The sequence below is a fragment of the Mesoplodon densirostris genome, chromosome 18, assembly GCF_025265405.1.
Source record: "Mesoplodon densirostris isolate mMesDen1 chromosome 18, mMesDen1 primary haplotype, whole genome shotgun sequence".
In the NCBI taxonomy this organism is placed as follows: Eukaryota; Metazoa; Chordata; class Mammalia; order Artiodactyla; family Ziphiidae; genus Mesoplodon; species Mesoplodon densirostris.
The window spans coordinates 7,936,868-7,955,078 of NC_082678.1; the positions used below are offsets into that span (position 1 = coordinate 7,936,868).

General features: G+C 58.8%; 1 protein-coding gene across 3 annotated transcripts in view; it reads right to left on the reverse strand.

Moving 5' to 3' along the window:
* Positions 1-18,211, reverse strand: part of HDAC5 (histone deacetylase 5) — a 35,151-nt gene that overhangs the window by 13,299 nt on the left and 3,641 nt on the right. The window contains exons 2-3 of one of the 3 annotated variants that reach the window (XM_060083002.1): positions 16,034-16,244; positions 9,060-9,131 (exon numbers count right to left, since the gene is read on the reverse strand). In XM_060083002.1, the coding sequence (XP_059938985.1) occupies positions 9,060-9,131; positions 16,034-16,055 (94 nt within the window). In that variant the 5' untranslated portion in view covers positions 16,056-16,244. Of the gene's footprint in view, positions 1-9,059; positions 9,568-16,033; positions 16,245-18,211 lie in introns of those variants that run through there. The other 2 variants (XM_060083004.1, XM_060083003.1) reach the window with 2 other exon arrangements.

An 18,211-nucleotide genomic window follows, 5' to 3' on the forward strand; every position in this document is an offset into this window, starting at 1 on the left:
CAAGCCCAGCCCACACCCCACAAAGCCTCCTGACGCCTGCAGGAAAGGGAAGGCAAGCTACCCACTGCCTGGAAAGGAGGAAGTGAGAGGCAGGGCCCGACCGTCTTGTTTCTTTTCCACTTCTTTCTCCAAAGACAGCCCTCACTTTCCCCACTCCAGCCCAGGGAGGCCACAGGGAGCTGGGCAGACTTTCCGGTGCTAAGGGGGCCCACTCCAGCCCAGGCCTGCAGAAGGAAAGACCCCCCCATCCTGACGGCTGCCGGAGTCCCCTGCCCTCACGAGCAGGCCTCTGCCCAGGCCCCCACTGCCATCTCTTATCAGGAGTGGAGAGGGAGCCGGGAGGGGGGCTAAGGGCTGAGCTAAGAAAGGCTCCCACACCCACTGCAGTCTGTGAGCCTGGATCTCTCCAGGGAGCCTGCACTGAATGAGTGTCCCCCCAAGGCAGGGACGAGGCCTGCTGAAGGCCAAGGCCATGCTACCCTCGTGGCTGAACATGGCTCCTGGGACCCACTGGAGATGGGAGAGGGAAGGTAGCCTGAGCACAGTATCCTTCATGCTCCCCATTAGCCCTTCTTCCCCCAGCACTGCCGGGCACATTCCTCTGTGGTTTGCCCGCCAGCCACACTGACGACTCTGCGGCCACAAGGCCAGAGCCACATCTGCAGGAGTGGCCAGATGTGACCAGGAGGGTGGGGTTACACACACACACACACACACACACACACACACTCACTTTCCGGGAAACTACAGAGGCCCTTTCTGGAGGTGGCCGGCCCTGTCCAGGGTGCAAAAGTAGGGTGGGCAGCGAGGAACCAGCAGCCAGCCTCAGGTGTCCCCAGCCCTGGAAACACTCAGCAAGGTCCCAGGCTGGCCGGAGTGTTATCTGTTCCTAGGCAAGGCTGGCTTGGCCCATGGCACTCTGATCACTCAGCCAAGAGGTGGACAGGCTTCAACCTGCTGCTCCCGGCAGTGCCGGGGCTGTGGGAGCCGGATGCCAGCCCGCCCGCCCGCCCAGGGAAGGGCAGGGGTCCAAGTGCTCCTGGCTCCCAGCAGATAACCCTGCTTGGGCTGGAACTGCCGCCAGCAGTGCTGGCTTCCCTTGCAGGAGCCCTGCAGAGAGGGCACGGGCTCAGGCAAGAGGACTCTCCCACCAGAGCTCCTGCACAGCCGCTGCCACCGCGGCAGAGATGCTAGGTCCTGTGCTGCAGCCGCAGCCTCAGGCCCATTGGTATGCAGGTGGCGGGGCGGCCAGCGGGCTCTGCCACACAGCCTTGTTCCCACACAAGCAGGAAGGATGAGCGATGGAATAGTAATCTGCAGGCCCTGTGGGGCCTGGACAGGACACAGCAGCCCGTGGGTCTGCAGGTAGTAACCCAGCTCCATCCAAGACGGAAGGGGCTGCGGCTGGACAGCTGGAGTCAGGGAAAGGGTGCGGGGAGGCACAGAGCCCCCCAGATGCAGTTTTCTGGGCATGAAACCTAGAGTGTGGCTGGCCTTGCTCCCCCTCGAGGATCTGTGCCCTCTGCAAGCTTAGCATGAGCAGAGCAGGTGGCAGTGGCTGCCCTGAGAACCAAGCACCTGGAAGGGGAAATGGGAGTGTCATGATAGGAGGAGGCTCTCGACCGCCTCCTGGTGGACTGAGAAAGGTGGCAGGACCTCTGGAAAGGGAAGAAAGTAGATGGAGGGACACTGGTCCCTAAGAGGACAGGCTGGGGACTCTGGCCAGCAAAGGCCTGGGAAGGGGTCACATGGGAGGGCACAGCCTCCTACCCCAGGCCTCCTCCTGACAGGGAGCTGCTGAAGTGGAGAGGAAGCCAGTAACTGACCCAGGGACCTCCTGCAGAGGCAGACAGAAGGGTCCAGGTCAGCCTGCTCCATACTCCTCCCCTTCCGGGGACTCTGACCCTGCCTGGGAGCTGTGGCCTTAGGAACTGGCAGCAAGAGCATCCTGTCCTCCGGCCTTCGGAAGGACTAACCAACACTGCCTCCCCGGAGAAGCCCCAGCCCAGGCAGCTGGGTGGGCAGCCGTCAGAAGGGCCCCACACACACCAGGCTCTGGCTTAGAGGGGACCACTCTGCCCAGCTCATGGGTACAACTGAGCAGCGCCAGTGATACTTCAGTGACACTTCCTTCCCATCTAGCTGGGCTTCCGATCAGCCCAGCGGGGGCTCCCCCAGCAGATTCTCTGGGCAGCACAGCCAGGGTTACCCTGACTCCTCGGGGCGGGGGCGGGGGGAAGGGAAGGATGACGCAGGTGCTGACAGGGTAACCTCTGGGATGACTGCCAGCACAGGCTTAGACTAAAAAGAGAGTGTCCAGGCAAAGGGACACTGCCCCCGAGCAGACAAGGGGTTCTAGCAGGCCAGGAGCAGGTTTTTAGCAGCACCTTTGGGAAAAGGGTTCAAAATAAAAACCAAGGTCAAGCCTTCCTCCTGCTCTGAACACACCACAGGCCATGCCCCGGCTCCCAGCCTTCTCTTGGAGAAGTCACCAACTCCAGTATCCCTGTGACCCAAACCCTAGCAGCAAGGAAATGGTACCTTGAGTTCCCCCTGGAGAAGCACTGGAGCGGGAGGGGCCCCACAGTGTGTGGACCGACCTGGCAGACCTAAGAAGCTTAACAATTGGCTCTAAAAAGACCCTGCTCCCAGAAGCCACCAGCCACAGAAGGCTGCGGGGAGGAGGGGAGCCAGGGTACACGGAGTTTGAGGGAGGGGTGTATTAAGCCGTTTGGAATGTGTACACAGGATGAAAATGAGGCCTCTGCAGATAAGCCCTGGATCTGAAGAGCTACCCCCAACAAAAAGAGCGAAGAGGGAGAAAGGGGAGATCATCTGTTGCAGCTGCCTCGTGTCACAGGCAAGGAAACCAAGCCTCTCAGGCTGCTGTGCAGGAGATCTCACCGTTTAAGTAGCAGGGACTCAAACCCAGGTGTCCTGGCTCCCAGCTCAGGCGGGCTCCGTCTGAACACTAACCTATGCAGTGCTAACTCCAATGCGGGGCATCCCAGGTGCTCAGAGAACTGGCCCCTCTGGAGAGCAACAGGCTGGCAGCCCACCCCAGAGGGCAGTGCCTTCCACCAGCACCCAGGCCCTCGGGAGCTCCCTCAGCAGTCTGGGGTGTCAGCAGCTTCCTTAAATGTCAGATGACCTCGTCCTGTCCCTCTGGAGAATGGGAAAAGGCTCTTGTCCCCTTGCTGGCCTTGAGGGATTTTGGAAGGAGGCAGGGAACAGCATTTCACACTCCTCCCCATGACGCCGATGACCCCTCCCCACCAAGGATGGTTTCCCATGATCTATTTCTGTGCTCTTACGTGACTAGGGAGGCCAATTTAGGCTCGACAGGTTCTACCACAATGCAGACAGTATTTCCACATGTGCGAGCTGGGGATGACGCTCACCTAGCAATTTTCCCAACTCCCCATGCAGTGCAAGCCAACACACATCATATAATGGTTAAGAGCGAGGGCTCTGGAATAAGAGAACACACCAGGGTTCAAGTCAGCCTCTGCCACTTCCTAGGGCAAGACACCAAGCCCCTCCTCGTGCTGCGTGCGGGCATCTGTGAAATGGGAGGAAGAATAGCACCCACCTCCCAGAGCCGCTAGGGCTCCGGAGAGATAACACGTGCAGTGGAGCTTGGCGCAGAGCCTGGGAAAATCTCAGGAGGTACTCGTAGCGGCTATTAATGGCTCCTGACATTTCTGTGTGTCCTGGACCCCTCTGGCGGTCTAGTGAAGCCTAAGCTCTCTTAGCGCTCTCATTTCAGACCGTCCCAAGGTCATTCTGTGAACCTGTCCCAATCAAAGCCCTGCCGGTGGGCCCCACACAACACAAGCTGGAGCGGCCGGCAGCTGGATCCCAGCGCGGGAGGAGGCATCCCTGGGAAGAGCCTCCTCCCAACGGCAGCGCTTCTAGCCTGTCTCTCCAGCCTCCCCTGCCTTGTTAGCTCCAAGAAGGGCCACCCTGTCCTCTGAGGCTCAGCCCACAGCGGTGGGATCCCTCAGTCCCTTAAAAGCATTACTTAACACAGGTGAACACAAGCTTTGGTCCCTGCTCTTGGGCCCCAGCTCCCGGCAGTCAGAAAGCCTTTCCAGGTATCTAACTTTGCTGTGCCTGCTGCAGGCAACACCCCTCTCCCCAGTACCATTCTACATCCACCTGGGGCCAGGACTCGGGCGACCCGAAGCCCCTCTTAGGCAGAAGCAACGTGAAACTGATGTCAAAGACTTAGAATGTCACTGAAGGAAGTGCCAGCCGGATCAGCCACTTAACTCCCCCAGTTGACAGAGGAAGAAAGTAAAGCCAGAGATGGAAGAAATTCATCCAAAGTCACCTGGAAAGGAGGCGGAGGAGCCGGGGCTTAACCCTGGGTCTTCTGGTTCTCTCTTGCCTCCCACCAAAACCCAGGAGAAATCTTGAAGGCTATCCCTGAACTTAATGAGAGCAGGGCGCCAAACTCCGTATGAAGGATCCAGGGATCTAGATGGGAGACCTGGTTGGCCCCAGAACCCCAGAGCCGAGAGTGCAGGGGGAAAGGGGGCCAAGTGAACGGGACCGCCAGAAACCTTGAGGTAGACTGTGCCTCTCAAGGACCTTAAGCTTAAGGGATGCAGAGCCCTGGTGGAAGGCGCAAAGCATCTCTCACCGGCAAAAACAGAGTTAGTCACTGGTCTTGAGCAGCTCTCTGGAGGATAAGTAGACTCACTTCTCCCAGCCCAGCCATTTCCAGGAAACACTTGGGCACTAAGCTAGAGGCAATTAAAAGGCACACTAACCATTCAAAGTCTGCAGATGTTGCTGGGACTGCTCGCTCCACACCTGGGGTGGACAGCAGGGGCTCCAGGGCAGGAGCTCTGCCTGCACTACTCCCCGAGCACAGCCCAGCCTGGAGCGTCCAGCAGAGTGCCCTGTCCCCCTGGCCACTTGTCACAATCCCCTGCCCCGCTGGGATTCAGACACCTGCTCCCCAGTGTCTTAAGACATCCTCCGTCTCCAGACGGCCAGGCTGCTGGGAGCTGGATTTGAATCTGACTGAGGCAACAGCCTCCCTCCCTCTGCAGCTGGCCTTTTCCCAAGAGTCCCAAAGCCCATTGAGGCCTTCTAGGGAGACTGGTGACATCCACTGGCAGGCTGCTAGGCCCCATGACCCCTGTCCACAGGACCCCTGCCCATACTCCAAGCATGGTCTGAGCCTACTCACATCAAAATCGTCTGAGATGTGTTAAAAATGCTGGTTCCTGGGCTGCCCTACGGAATCCGAACCTTGGGGTGGGGGGTAAGGCTTAGGAACCCGCATTTTAAAAGCTCCCCTCGGTAATTCTGCAGCAACTGAAAGTTTGAGAACTACTTTCTCACAGTGTCCCCCCGCTGGCGGCATTTCTGCTGCCAACCTGACAGCTGTTACAGCTGTGTGCGTGGACACGGTTAATCTGATTTCCTGTCTGGCAGCTGTGCAGCAGGGAAGGGACAGCTGAGGGTCTCAAAAACAAGAAGAGGGGTGGGGTAGGAGGGGATGGGGGCAGGGGAGGCTGTCTGAATGGGACAGGGTGTTCAACTTTGTTCCTGAGCCCCCTTCTCCCCGCTTGGGCCGAAATCCCTACAGGGAGGGAAATAGCTGATTCAGCGGCCCCCAGTATTTGTAGAAAACAGTCTCCTCCCAGAAACCTCAGGAGCCCCCCAAGACCAGAATGGTCTCTCTTGTCGAGGAGAAAAAACTTTGGAAGCAACAAAGACAGACCCACCACATAAGGTTGTACAGGTTGTGTACTGCACAAGGGCACCCAACTGAAGGGGCAAGTTGGGGGCTGAAGTCTAGCCCATGCTCCCAGTGCTAAGCCATGCACTCTGGCTTGAGGATATAGCCACCTGGAAGAAGGGCCACCTTTAAAAAACTTTGTACAGGGAAGCTCTTGTATGGGTTAGACGTCACCCTACACAAAGACCTGAGTCTGAAGCCCAGCCGTCATTTACTCTGTGACCTTGCGCAAGTTCCTTAACTTCTCAGATCCTTCTCAACTGTAAAACATAGCTATTAATACCTTTCCAAGGGAGATAAGGTAAGGAAAGCACCCTAATACCCATCATTTAGTAGATTATAATATTAATTCCCCTCCCACCCCAGTCTCACACTTCCGACCTACCCACACCCCTATGCCTACACACCCACCTACCTAGCCAAGCTTGGAATGGTATGAAGAACGTGAATAAGAATATCCAGGGGAAACCCCAATACCAAACTCAGACCCCATGGCACTTCCCAACAACCATAGCATCCCTTCCTGGCATAAGCGGGATTCACACCCTCCCTCACTGGGGAAAGAAGACTCCTCCTCCATGCCTGCTTTTAACATCCTACACGTTGCCCAAGCAGCAGCACGCTGCCCAGTCCAGGCCAGAGGGAAATCCAAGGCCCAACAGAAGGGAGGCAGGGGATCCCCCGGCACTGCATCCTTGGGAATCCCTCACCAGAGTTCAAGCGCCAGGGCTCCCTGAGCCGGGACCAAGCCTGTATGAGAGGGGTGTCCACTGCGTGCTGGGCTGTTGCAGAAGGAGCCAGGCAGAGACCCCATCCATCAAGGAAGACCTGACTGCACTGGCAGAAGCTGTGTTTTGTCCCCGTCCTCAAGCAGGAACAGAGGAGAGCACCCCACATCCTTCGTGGGCTCGCCTGCCAAGACTCTGGCTCACCCATCAGGGCAACTTACCATATCTGTCTATTCACCTAGAGGGCCAAGCCCCAGAATAGAGCCCAGGAATCCTGCTGTCAGCCCTGGATGCCAGTCCCCTCAAGCAACATTCATTCATCCATGTGCCAGGCACTGTGCTAAGTGCGCACAGGACAGTCCAGAGAGCCAAGGATGCCCCTAAAATAGGGCTCCAAAGACTTACTGCTGGAGTGGGCAGAGAGTTCAGGGCAGACACCCACCCTGGAAAGCCCCTTTTCCTCAAACCCTCGGGCTGGGGAGGCCTGGCAACACACACTGCCCAAGAAGCGTCCCTGGACACCTGCTTTTTTAGCCACAGGCTTTTGCATCCTGTCTGGAGACTGATCAAGAGATGGAGAGAGGAGGCGGCGGGGGAGGGTTGGGGGGGGAACACCAGGCTGCCTGGCCCTCATGGCCGTGTTTATCCGGGGTGGATTTTTTTTTAACCCAAAGGTTAAAGCGTTTCTATTTGAAACATCTATTTACATTCCAGAGTCCAAAAAAAAAAAAACAAGGCAGCCGAGCTCCAGGCCTATATCTGTCCCCAGCCGCGTCACAGACACAGCATCAGAGCTGCGCAGGGGGAACATTCTTAGCCCTCTCCCCGAGCCGCTGAGGTGACTCACGCCTCCCTCCTGCCAGCATGGACCACGCCACCGCTCAGAAGGCTAGGCAGTGTGCATGTGTCGGGGCGGAGGGGGAGGGACTGGCTGGGGGGTCTATGCGGGGACGGGGAGCCTTAGGGAAGGGATGGGATCAGCGGGGTTCCAGCCTGCAAGGACTCTGGGGCCCAACTTGAAAGAGGATGAGAGAACATGCTGAGGAGGAAACTTCAGGCCAACCGCCAACTGCTTCTGGGAGGCAAGGGGCAGTGGGGACAGGATGGGTGGACTGATATGGCATCTGCCAAATGGGGTAGGACCACCCCCCAGGCAGATGCTCTGCACAGTCAGCCCTTTGCTTGGCAAGGGACCACCTTGACTCCCAGAGGCTTCAGGGTAGGAGTGAGCAGGCAGGTCTTTAGCTAGAGCTGTGGGCTCCACCAGACCAGGGCTAGAACGACCCTCTGCGTTTACACCCCTCCCAGGGGACTGTGCAGAGACTCTGCACGGCTGGCCCCAAGGTTCCACCCCCCCATCCCAGGGGCCTGCACGGGCACTCTCAGGGCTGGTCCCCAGGGTTATGCTGCGACCTTAGGAGACTACATGGGCTTCCCTGCTCAGGCAGACGGTAGGCTTGGTTTGAAGGCTTTTCCAAATGTTCCCCAAACCTCCATCCTCTCACACATCCCAGTCCAGCTGCAACCTTATCCCTGGACAGCTTAGAGCCAAATCACTGGCACTTGCACAGGCACATGGCTCCCACCTTCCAGATCAAAGCCTGGGACCCACACCCACATATCCAGAGGCAAAGATTCCCCATACATACACACACAGACACCCACACCCAAGTGCCAAGCGGGCATGGGTCCAGCAGGCCCCTCCCTAGAGGAAGCATCTTGTGGTGCCGGCCTGGTGGGGAGGCTGTGCCAGGAAGGCCTGATGCTGCCAACAGGTTCCTGGGAGGGAGAGAAGGAGTGGCCCGGCTCTGGGGGACGCCACCCCCAGCCAAGAGCCAAAAACGTCCCTGCTGAGAAGGTGGGAGGGCTAGGGAGTCCTCAAGCCCTATGAGCCTGAGTAACATTCCTTCATCCTCATGTGTTGAGAATAAACCAAAGCTTGCGGGGAGGAGAGATACGGGGGAGCCAGAAGCCAAGGCAGCCAAGACCCCCAACATCCCAGCTGCCAGCCTCTGCCTACCTCCACCACCACTGCATCAAGCCTCCTCCCCAGGTGTCTGATTCCCAGGGCACTCCTGACTGGGGACTCGCAGAAATCACTGCACTGGACCCTCTGGCCCTAAGAACCCAGCCAGAGGAGTGGGGGTAGCCTTTATTCTTAGGGACACTCGGGCTATGGGTTCCTGTCTTGTCCAGACCTGGGGAGCAGACAGCCTGGAGGCAGGTCACTGACCCACTTCCTCCCCTCTGACCATGGTGCCAACTAGGCCAGGATCCTCTAGTAATCCACAGCCCCCAGCAGCTGATGTAGACCCTGCCGGAGGCCAAAGGGACTCGAAGACATGCAGCAGAGTGCAGCTGGAGGGCATGGTGGGGGGGCAGGTTTTGGCCCAGGGAGAGCAGAGAAGCTCATCCTAGTAAGCACACCTCCCCTGACTGCACATATCCTCAACAAAGACCTCCAGAAAGATCTAAGCAGGACCCCACCTGGGCGAGACTTGGAGCCAGACGCTCAGCCCCAGAGACAAGGATGCCCAGTGGCAGAGGGCAGGCGGGGACACCGAGGCACTTACCTGCCACAGGGAGGCCATGTAGAGGGGTCCGAGGCAGGATTTCCAAGGATGGTTCCCGGCCTGGCATCCCATCTGCTGAGAAACAGGATTCCGTCTCATAGATGGTCTGCAGCATCTCCACAAGCCCCTGAGCCTTGGGCACCAGCAGCATGCCCGGCAGGAGGCCGCCTGAGGCGGGAGTCGGCCAAAGGGAAGGTGGCTGGGCGGGGCCCTCGCTGCTCAGGGGCTCCCTCAGGCCACTGCTGCTGGGACCCGCGCTGTGGGGAGGTGCCTCATCCGGCCTGGGCACTCCAGGCGGCAGGAGGAGCCAGGAGCCCCGGAGCCACAGGCCCAGCTCCCTGCTAGAGGGGCATCCAACCACTGGCCCTTCCAGAGCTCCCAGGAGCGGGTATGGCTGAGCACTCAGGGGACAGGAAGGAGAGCTGAGCAGGCAGGCGGGCTCTCTGCGTTCCCTCCCAGCCCTGGGTGACAGCTCTGGGCCCGGCTCCCTGCTCCTCCTTCCCGAATGAGCCGCCGGCAGCTGGCAGGAGACTGAAATAGCAGTTGGGGGAGGGCCCTGTCTATAAATAGGTGGAGCATGCTCAGGGAGCCGCCGGCCGGCTGCCAGGAGCCCGGGCCTGGCGGAGGCCCCAAGTGGGGGAGGGGGAGGCGCGTTCCACCCCAGGAGGAAGCGCCAGGCAGGGGGATGGGGACAGGGGAGGGCCTGCATTCAGGGCCAACGCCACAGAGCCGGGTGGCCAGAGCCTGCGCTGGGGAAGGGCACGCGCTAGAATACCCACGCATCTGGGAGCAGCTCTGGCGCTGCTCTTGGCAGGCGAGGGGCTAGAGACCAAAAAGCCAGATTTCATCCTCTATCCGCCCTCTCGCCGTCCAGAGCAAGTAAAGGAACTGGAAGGGTCCGGGAGAGGGTGGCAGACAGGGCCACCTGGCCTAAACCTGAATCTTCCCTGGAGTCCCTCTAACAGCCGACGGATGGGAGTTGATTTAATTTCTGCCCTCTTTCCGAGCTGGGAGGTGGTTCCCCCAACCCCTTGACCGGCAGGGAGACCCCTGAGCAGCAGCTAAATGGCAGCTCCCTCCTACCCATTAAGGGTGTCACCTCCAGAGGCTGCTCAGCTTCCTTCCAGGGGGCAGGGAGACTTCCTGGACAGGCCTCACCCCACCCAGGGAAGGGCACCTGGGAGCACCTGCCCCTTCTCAGAGCACAGGTAGCTCTTCCTGTGGCAATGTGCCAGGTGTAATGCTAAGAGCAGCACATACGTCACCTCATTTATTCTACACGATGACCTCAGAAGAGAGGTGCAGACGGGGAAACCGAGGCACAGAGAGATGAAGTCGCTCACCCTAGGTCATACAGCTGTTTCAGTGGTAGGTCTGGGATGTCTGAAGTTCAAGTCTGAGCTCTAACCACCACAGCCCACTGCCTCCTGCACAGGGAGCACACGAAGCTGCCCCAGGGTTTCCATTAACAGGTATAATGACCCCCAGTACCCAGGTAGGAAGAGACTTGAGGTTGGAGCCCCTCCAAGAAGAGTCAAGGGGCTGCCAGCATCCAGCCCTTCCCCACCAGCCACCAGCCCCAGGCCTGGCAGAGCAGCCCCGGCTCCTGCGGCCCTGCTGGGACCTAAGGCTAGAGCGCCCTGAGGACTGGTGACACCCGCCTACCCAGCCCACTGCTGGCCCAACCCTCCTCCTGAGGTTGTGCCTCCCACTGACACAGAGATCCCACTTGGCCCCCTGACCTCACTGGAGCCTTTTAATAGCCTGGTTATTCCTGGGTCTGTGTCCCCCTCCCCCTTCCTGATGTCACAGTTGCTATTTTGGAGCCCCCTCCTGGCCCCCTTTGCCCCCAACTCTAGGCATGGAGCCAGGGACACCTGTCCTCTCCCTGGACTGGATGACCTCACCCTCCTGTCGGGAGCCCAGGAGGAGCTGGCCAACCAAGGACACAGTAGCTGTGGCTCCTGCCAGCTGGGGACGGCAAAGGGGCCTCCTGCCCTCAGGTGGGGGGATCACATGGATGGGTAAGTGGTAGAGGTGGGCTTTCCCAGGCCCTAGACTGGCTGGCAAGATGTATACTGGGGGAGTTGGAGGTCAACAGGAACGAAACAAAGCTCTGGAGCCTCAGCTTCTCAGCCAGGGCAGACTCCAGAAAACTGGTGATGGAGCGGTGCTCCCCACAGGGGTCTGGAGTTGGTGGACATTTCAGGGTAGGTCTGGGGACTTTGCTCAGCACCCCTTGCCCCAACCTCATCCTAGCCAACCAGGCTCTCTCAAGAGCAAGGGAAGGGAAGGTCAAGGTCTCCTTAACAGGTGACAGGCAGCAGACTCAAGGGAACCTGGAAAGCTGGGGGCAGCAGCCCCTCCCAGCCAGGACTCCACCCACCCACGCTGAAAGCAACCAGAAGGGCTGGCTAGCCCTGTCCTGGCTCTCCCTGCCTGCCCCAGGCGCAGGAGAGTATGGTAGGGCAGCCCTGTTCTGGAAGAGAGGAAATCATCAGTTACAGTGACTCAAAAGCAGGGGCCCCAGAACGTGGAGCAGTCAGAAACCTTAGGAAACACGACTCCCTGTTTAGGAAAGCTGGGAGCACCCAGGAGACTGGGCACCCAGAGGTGGCCAGAGCCGGGGACTCGGGGCAGTTCCCAGCACTACTATGAATTCCAGTAACAGCTTGAAGTGGGAAGTGAAGTGTCAGACACAGCCAGACAATCCTCAATGTAGTTCCCAGAATCCTCCAGGGGAATAAGAGAGGAGGCCTGGGACGGGGACAAGTGTCTTTTTTTTCCTTCGGAGATTCAAGTCATGCAACCAAGTCTTCCTAATGTCTAACATCAATCCTTCTTGCTTTATAGCCCCTGTCCTTGTGGTTCGTGTCTCTTCTCCATCCCCACGCATCTAGCTCTCCCATGTGTCATCCCACAAACCTTAGAGAGCACCCACAAAGCGTGGGTTACAGGAGCCTCATTAGAAGCAGGCACCAACCCCTCCTTGGTGCCGCAATGACCTTGCTCACCCTGCTCCCTCCCCTGGAGGCTGGGCTCAGGCCTCCTAACCCTCTAAATCTGGAGGAGGAGAACCTAATGGGGCCCCTTGAGCTCTTGAAGACTCCCATTTCCTGGGCTCAAAAGGCTGGAGTGGGGGCCTGACCGAAAAGAAAAAAAGCGAAGTCTGCTTTGTGCACAGTAAAAAAAGCCAAGGGCTGGCCGGGGAGCACCCCAGATGGAGTGTGGGGTGCCCGCTGCCCTGGGGTCCTGGAGATATCGGGCCTGCCTGCCCTCCGGTTCTCTCCTGCCCTTAGAGCCCAGTCATGCTGGAGCCCGTCAGCATCGCCCAGGAGCTGCCATGCGCCAGGTCCCATGCTAGGTGCTGGCTGAACCCTCTCATTTGAGACCAAGTCTGGGAAAAATGTGAACACCTACTTTGGCATCTTGCACATCCCCTCAGGGTTGAGCCTGCCTCCTCCGGACGTCCCATGCTAAGCCTTCAATCCCTTTGGAATGATGGGACAGGGGAGGGGAGAGCAGGGCAGATCCTGATCTATAGTGAGCGCAGAGGTGTGCCAGGGGGGCATCTAAGTGGAGAAGGGACACCAGCGTCCACTTCCCAGACCCCCGCCCCACGCCGACTCTGACCCACTTTCTCCGCCTTCCCCGGGGGCTCAGAGGCGGAGCCCAAGGCTGGGAGGCGGGACGCCGAGGTTCCTGGCTCCACCCCACGCCTATGCCCCAGTTTCTCTGGTCACCCAGAAAGGAGGGGGCAGCCAGGAAAGGGAAGGAGAGAAAGTGTGCAGCGAGCTGGGAGGTGCTGGGCAGGCAGGTGTTGTCATGAAGCTTCTCTCCCTCCCAAGCTGGGGCTAAGGAACCTGGCCACCTTCTCTCCTGGGGCCCTGTCGCCACACAGACTGGCTCGCGCCTCACCCTTGCCCTCTCCTCTGGGCAATAGCATGGAGGACAGGGCAGTGACCAGAGTGGGCCCAGGCCCCAGGGCAGCTCTTCCAGGCTGGCCAGGGGCACATTCTGTCAGTCCTTCAGTCCCACTAAGGGAAGCAGAAATGAAAATAAAGCCTCACTCCTCAAGTCCCCTTTTGCCTGAAGAGAAGCCAGACCCCAGGCAGTGGCCTCCTCAGGGAAGCGGGCAGCCCCATCAATGGCCTCTGCCTGTACTCCCAAGACTGCAAGAGAGGCAAATCAGGTCAAATGCTGGCATTCGGCCCAGCCCAGAGGTAAGTGGATCAGCTCCCACTCCCCGGGGAGGACGGGTGAGCCCCAGAAGTAAATCTCTCGAAATCTCTACCTGCCACCCCTCACCCGGAATGTGCTCTCTTACTAACTTGTTTGCTATGAAGGCCGGGATGGACCATCTTCTATTTTTCTTTTCCAAACAGGAAAGCTCCTGCACTGAGAGAAATGGAGGGAAACTGCCCCTCACCCAGGCCTGCCGTTCTGAGCCCTAAGGAAAGAGAAGTGAGTCTCGGGAGCGGGTGGGAGGTGCTCAGGGGCCAGGGCACCCAGGCCCCGGGTACTAACCATTCTCATCCCCACCTCTATCCCCAGCCCCACAGCCTCATGCTCTTCCTGGGGTGCCCTGTGAGGTGTCTACCCGGGATGTGGACACCCAGCTACAATTCATGGTTTCATTTGACTTCCGTGGAGTCCAAGCATGTGGTTTCCAGGCTTCTGCCAGGCGCCGGACACCCACAACCCCAGCACAGATGCCACCCTGAGCTCTGGGAATGGCAGATGCTGGGCCCCTCGAAGGGGGAGGCTGTGTGGAGGCTGGCCCTCTCCCTGGGCCAGAGCAGCTGGAACTCCACAAGCGGGAGAGCCAGGCCCGGAGCCCCGGGAAAACTCGGTGGGAAAGGCCTCAGGGCGCTGCCCTGAACAACGACGACGACGATCCCAGCTCTGAGGTCTGGCCACAGTCCTAAAACCAGCTTCCCAATCTCTGGCCCCCTCTCTTTCTCCCTCCTTCCTGAACACGAGAAGACGGCATCTCCCCCTGCTGGGGGGAGCGGGAAAGCCAGCCAGGAGGCACGGCCAACTCCATAGGCCCCACTCTGGAGGCCCCTCCTGGCCCGGCTCAGGGCAGATGGATACCTCCAGCCCCTGCCAGCCCCTGGCATCAGTGGCGACAAGGGGGACTCGGACCACCTGCATGTGGAAAGGCAACCCACTGACCTGATCTATCTGAGGTTGATTATCTCAGCCTTTCACTGTAAGGGAATAAACTCCCGAAGCTGGAAAACGTCCTCCCCACGCCACCAACGGATGTCTCTGCGAGGCTCCTGTTCCCTTGGCCAAGGGTTAGACCCCAGGCCCGGTGTGACTGGAAGTGGCTCCTGGACAGGTCAGCATAGTAGCTCAGAGGAAGGGAGCGGTTGGTACCCCTGCCGGGCACAACTGACCCTGCAAGGGGCAGTGTCCAGCTGAGATGGCCGAAGGGCCGATGAGAACCCACCAGGCCTCTCCTTCCCTTCGCCAGCCCAGCCTCAGAAGAGGAAGCAGGAAGTCGGGGCAGCCCCCCTCCAGCACCAGAGTCACACAGACCTCTCCACGTCTAACACCTGGCACAGCCCCTGCAGGGGAAATGAAGGCAGGCAGAGGCGGGAGGACCTGAGGGGGAGCCACAGACCCTGCAGGAGGGGGCTCATCAGCAAAGCTGACCTGGCAAGTCCAGCCTTCTCCAGCTGGCACTCTACTCTGTCTGTGCCCGGGGTGTGTCATGCTGGAAAGGGGAGGGGGCACAGCCTTGACCAAAACAAATGTCACAAAGCCAAGCAATCCCGCCAGCTTCGGCTTCCCTGAATCGAATCTGCTGGAAGCCCTGGGGCTGTGGTCAGGGCCACAGGTCGCCAGCAGGGGATCCTCACAACAGGAAGCATGAGATTTAGCACAGTGACAAGGACAGGGAATGAGAGGGGAAGGGGCCTGGATTCCTCCCTGGTGCTGCTTCAGTACCATCCTGCAGGTGGGTTTTGGTCTCTAGGCCCTAGTTTCCCTATCTCTAAAGAAGGAGAAATAGCTCCCATCCCTACAGAAAAAGATGTTAAGTGACCGGATGGCCTGCGGGGGGGGGGGGGGGGGGGCTAAAGTTGAGCAAGATGGACTCTGATCCTTTAAGTCTGTGCAGAAGGAGACTGCCAAGGAGGGAAGGCAGTTATTACTCTGACCACACTGACCCAAGACCCCCCTGTGAAACTCCTGAGGGTCCAGCTCAGGCCATTTGGACACATCCTCATGGGCACAAACCCAGACCCACCCGTACACAAAGCTGCCTGGAGTCCCACCCATAGATTATTTCTGGAAGCACTAGGCAGGCTCCCACGAGCAGAGGGGAATAAGAAACCTCAGAGGCCCCAAATTAGGACCCTTCCATGTCCAGGGCATGTCTACCTGGACTTAAAGGAGAGAGCCAAGTCTCCTCCGCCAACATGTCACTGCATGCCCACCCCAATACCACATATCCCAACATAGGCTGAGGCTGAAGGCCCTGCAAAGCTCCACTAAGAATAAAGTATGGAACACAGAGAAACACTCCACCAGGAAGAGAGGACACCACCACAAAAAGGAAGCTGGACATTCAGCTATCATAGGGAACTTCGTCCAACATCATCCCCGGACCGGCTGCAGAGGTTCAGGGGCACACATCCCCCTCAGCCCTGCCTGTCTTGGTGAACAGGGCAGGGTGGCACGGAATTGAAGGTCCCTGAGTTGAGAGGGCAGGCCTGGGGACAGAGTTGAACCCATGCCCTCCCAGGGCCAGGCTGGACCGTCAACCCGTCAGTTTCAGGTCTACCCCATGGTCAATCACTTTGGGTTTGCCTCTGTTCTCTTCTCACGATGCTTCTCCACTCCTGACCCCTTGTTCCCTTACAGCTCAGACCCTGAAGGTCAGCTTGCCTGGGCTGGATACCCATACAGCCCATTACATCCAAAGCCACCCCAGGTGCCTTCTCCAGCCTCCCAGCTCTTACCCGACTCGGTGGGAGAGTTCATGCCGGCTCTGGGCCCGCAGGAAGCTGGCGTTGGGGGCTGGGACGGGAGGGGGTGGAGCTGCGGTGATGTCAAGAGAGACAGACGATAACAGACAGACGGACGGGACAGGAGCCCGGGGCCGCTGTGCCTCTAACGCCCATCCGAGGCCATCCTTCGGGGCGAGGCAGTCAGGCACTCAGAACGGCATCCCTGGGGAGAGATGGAGCAGGGTTAGAGGTCCCCAACTCTGGAATCTGAGAGTCAAAGGAGACCTTGGAGCTTGTCAGTTACACCTAGGGAAGAGAGGGAGGGCCACCTGCCCAGGGGCACAGAACTGGACCAGACCCTGGTTTCTTCTCTTTCTTACTGGTGAGGACGTCAGCCCTCAAGGGAAGGGAAATGGCTACAGTAGCCACAACAAAATTCTTTTTTAGGTGACAATGTCCGCTGCCAGGTGGGGAGACCTCACAGACTCCCAAGGGTGCCTGACGTGGGAGATGGTGCTCACCAAAGGAGAAAGTGCAGGGAAAGTGCTTCTGAACTCTGTCCAGGGCAGTGGGGAGACGCAGGGCTGATCTGGAGCCCCTCGCAGAACTTAAGGGAGAGACTGGTATCCCAGCCCCAGTAGCCTGAGGTGGGACTCTCATCTTCTCCGTACTCCCTGATCCTTGTGCCACCCAACTCTGGAAACGTGATGTACTTCTGTCTTGGTCTCCCCCATTCAACAAAACAACAGGTCAGAGAAAAGAGGGCAACAATTGCTTTTCCTCTACCCATTAACCATGCTGTTTCCAAGAATTTCGAAAGACAGAGACATTCATCCCACATCCGGTGCCCTCTGGACTGGAGGTCCAAGGCCCAAGCCCAGGGCCTTGTGTGTGTTGTATAGGTTGTGCCCTGTGCAACGAGGTCTGAAATCCAGCCTTTGCTCTGCCTGCCAAGCTACACAGGCTAAATCCACCCAGAATAAGGGACACCGTTTTCCAGTTTGTACAAAGGCACCAAAAGGCCCAGCAGTACGCCTGCTGAGGCCAATATAGCAAGAGAGGATGTCCCCGTATTACAGGACCATGAGTTTGCCAACCTGTCCCCACCTCTCCAGCTCCCCACCTCGCTCCAGCCCCACAGCGAGTCCTCAAGCCTCAGACACTACACACGCACCCACCTGGGCCCATCCCTAAACAGTCCACGATCCACCCTAGACGTGATCTCATTCGTTTTCTTCCAGATGAAGGCAGGCCCTCCAACACCCAGTGAAATCGAGGTAGCTGGAAGCGATCGATGAGGCCGAGATTTAAACCCTAACTCTGCCCCCCAAACTAGGAAGAGACGATCAGCTCCACCCCAGGACAGCCCACCTCCTGGCAGGATAAATTCTCGGTAAGCCCTGCATTCTCATCAAGGATCGCCAGGCGTGGGGTCCATTTGGAGCCGAGGGGCGCAGGAGTCAGCCACGGCAGGGACACAAGAACGTACACACAGACATGCACACACGTATGCCGTGCACAGAGTGGGAAGACCTCAAGTCCTCCTAGACCTGCTGCCCCCAGGTTTGGACTCTGTAGCTGGAGAAGGGTGCACTCAGACGGGGAGGTGGGAGGAGGCAGAGAGAAGGGGCTGAATTGCTCCCAGCAGGTACAGGTGTGGGGCAAGGACAAAAGAGGCTGCGCAGGACTGGGGCCAAGCTCAGGAAGGCGGCAGGTGGGGTTGTTGGTGCCCTGGCAGGGCCCGCGTGGGCAGACAGCTCAGCCCATGCCCACCCCGGGGCTGGCACCCAGTCCTGCTCACACCCCTTCCCATGGGCTGGAGAACACAGGTTCAGAAATTCCCACGATTCCCAGCAGCCCGAGTGCCCCAGCCCATCTCCTTAGTGAAAGGAACCTCCACAACAGGGCACTCAGGAGGGGCAGAGCCTCCATGGTACACAAACGACGTTAAGATCTGCCCTGAGCCCCCATCTTCCTCACCCCCTGGGGACAAGAGGAAGGGAGGGGCTCCTAGAACTCCCAAGGGGCTCAGGACTCTGTTAGGCTGCACTCCTGCCCACCCTGCAGGATGTAGCAGGACCCCAGACCCCCATCCACCTGTGGAGAGTGTCTGCCAACACCCCCATCAAGCCTCCCTGGGAAACAAAGCAGCATTCACGGTCTAATCAGGACAGGCAGGACAGGTGTAGA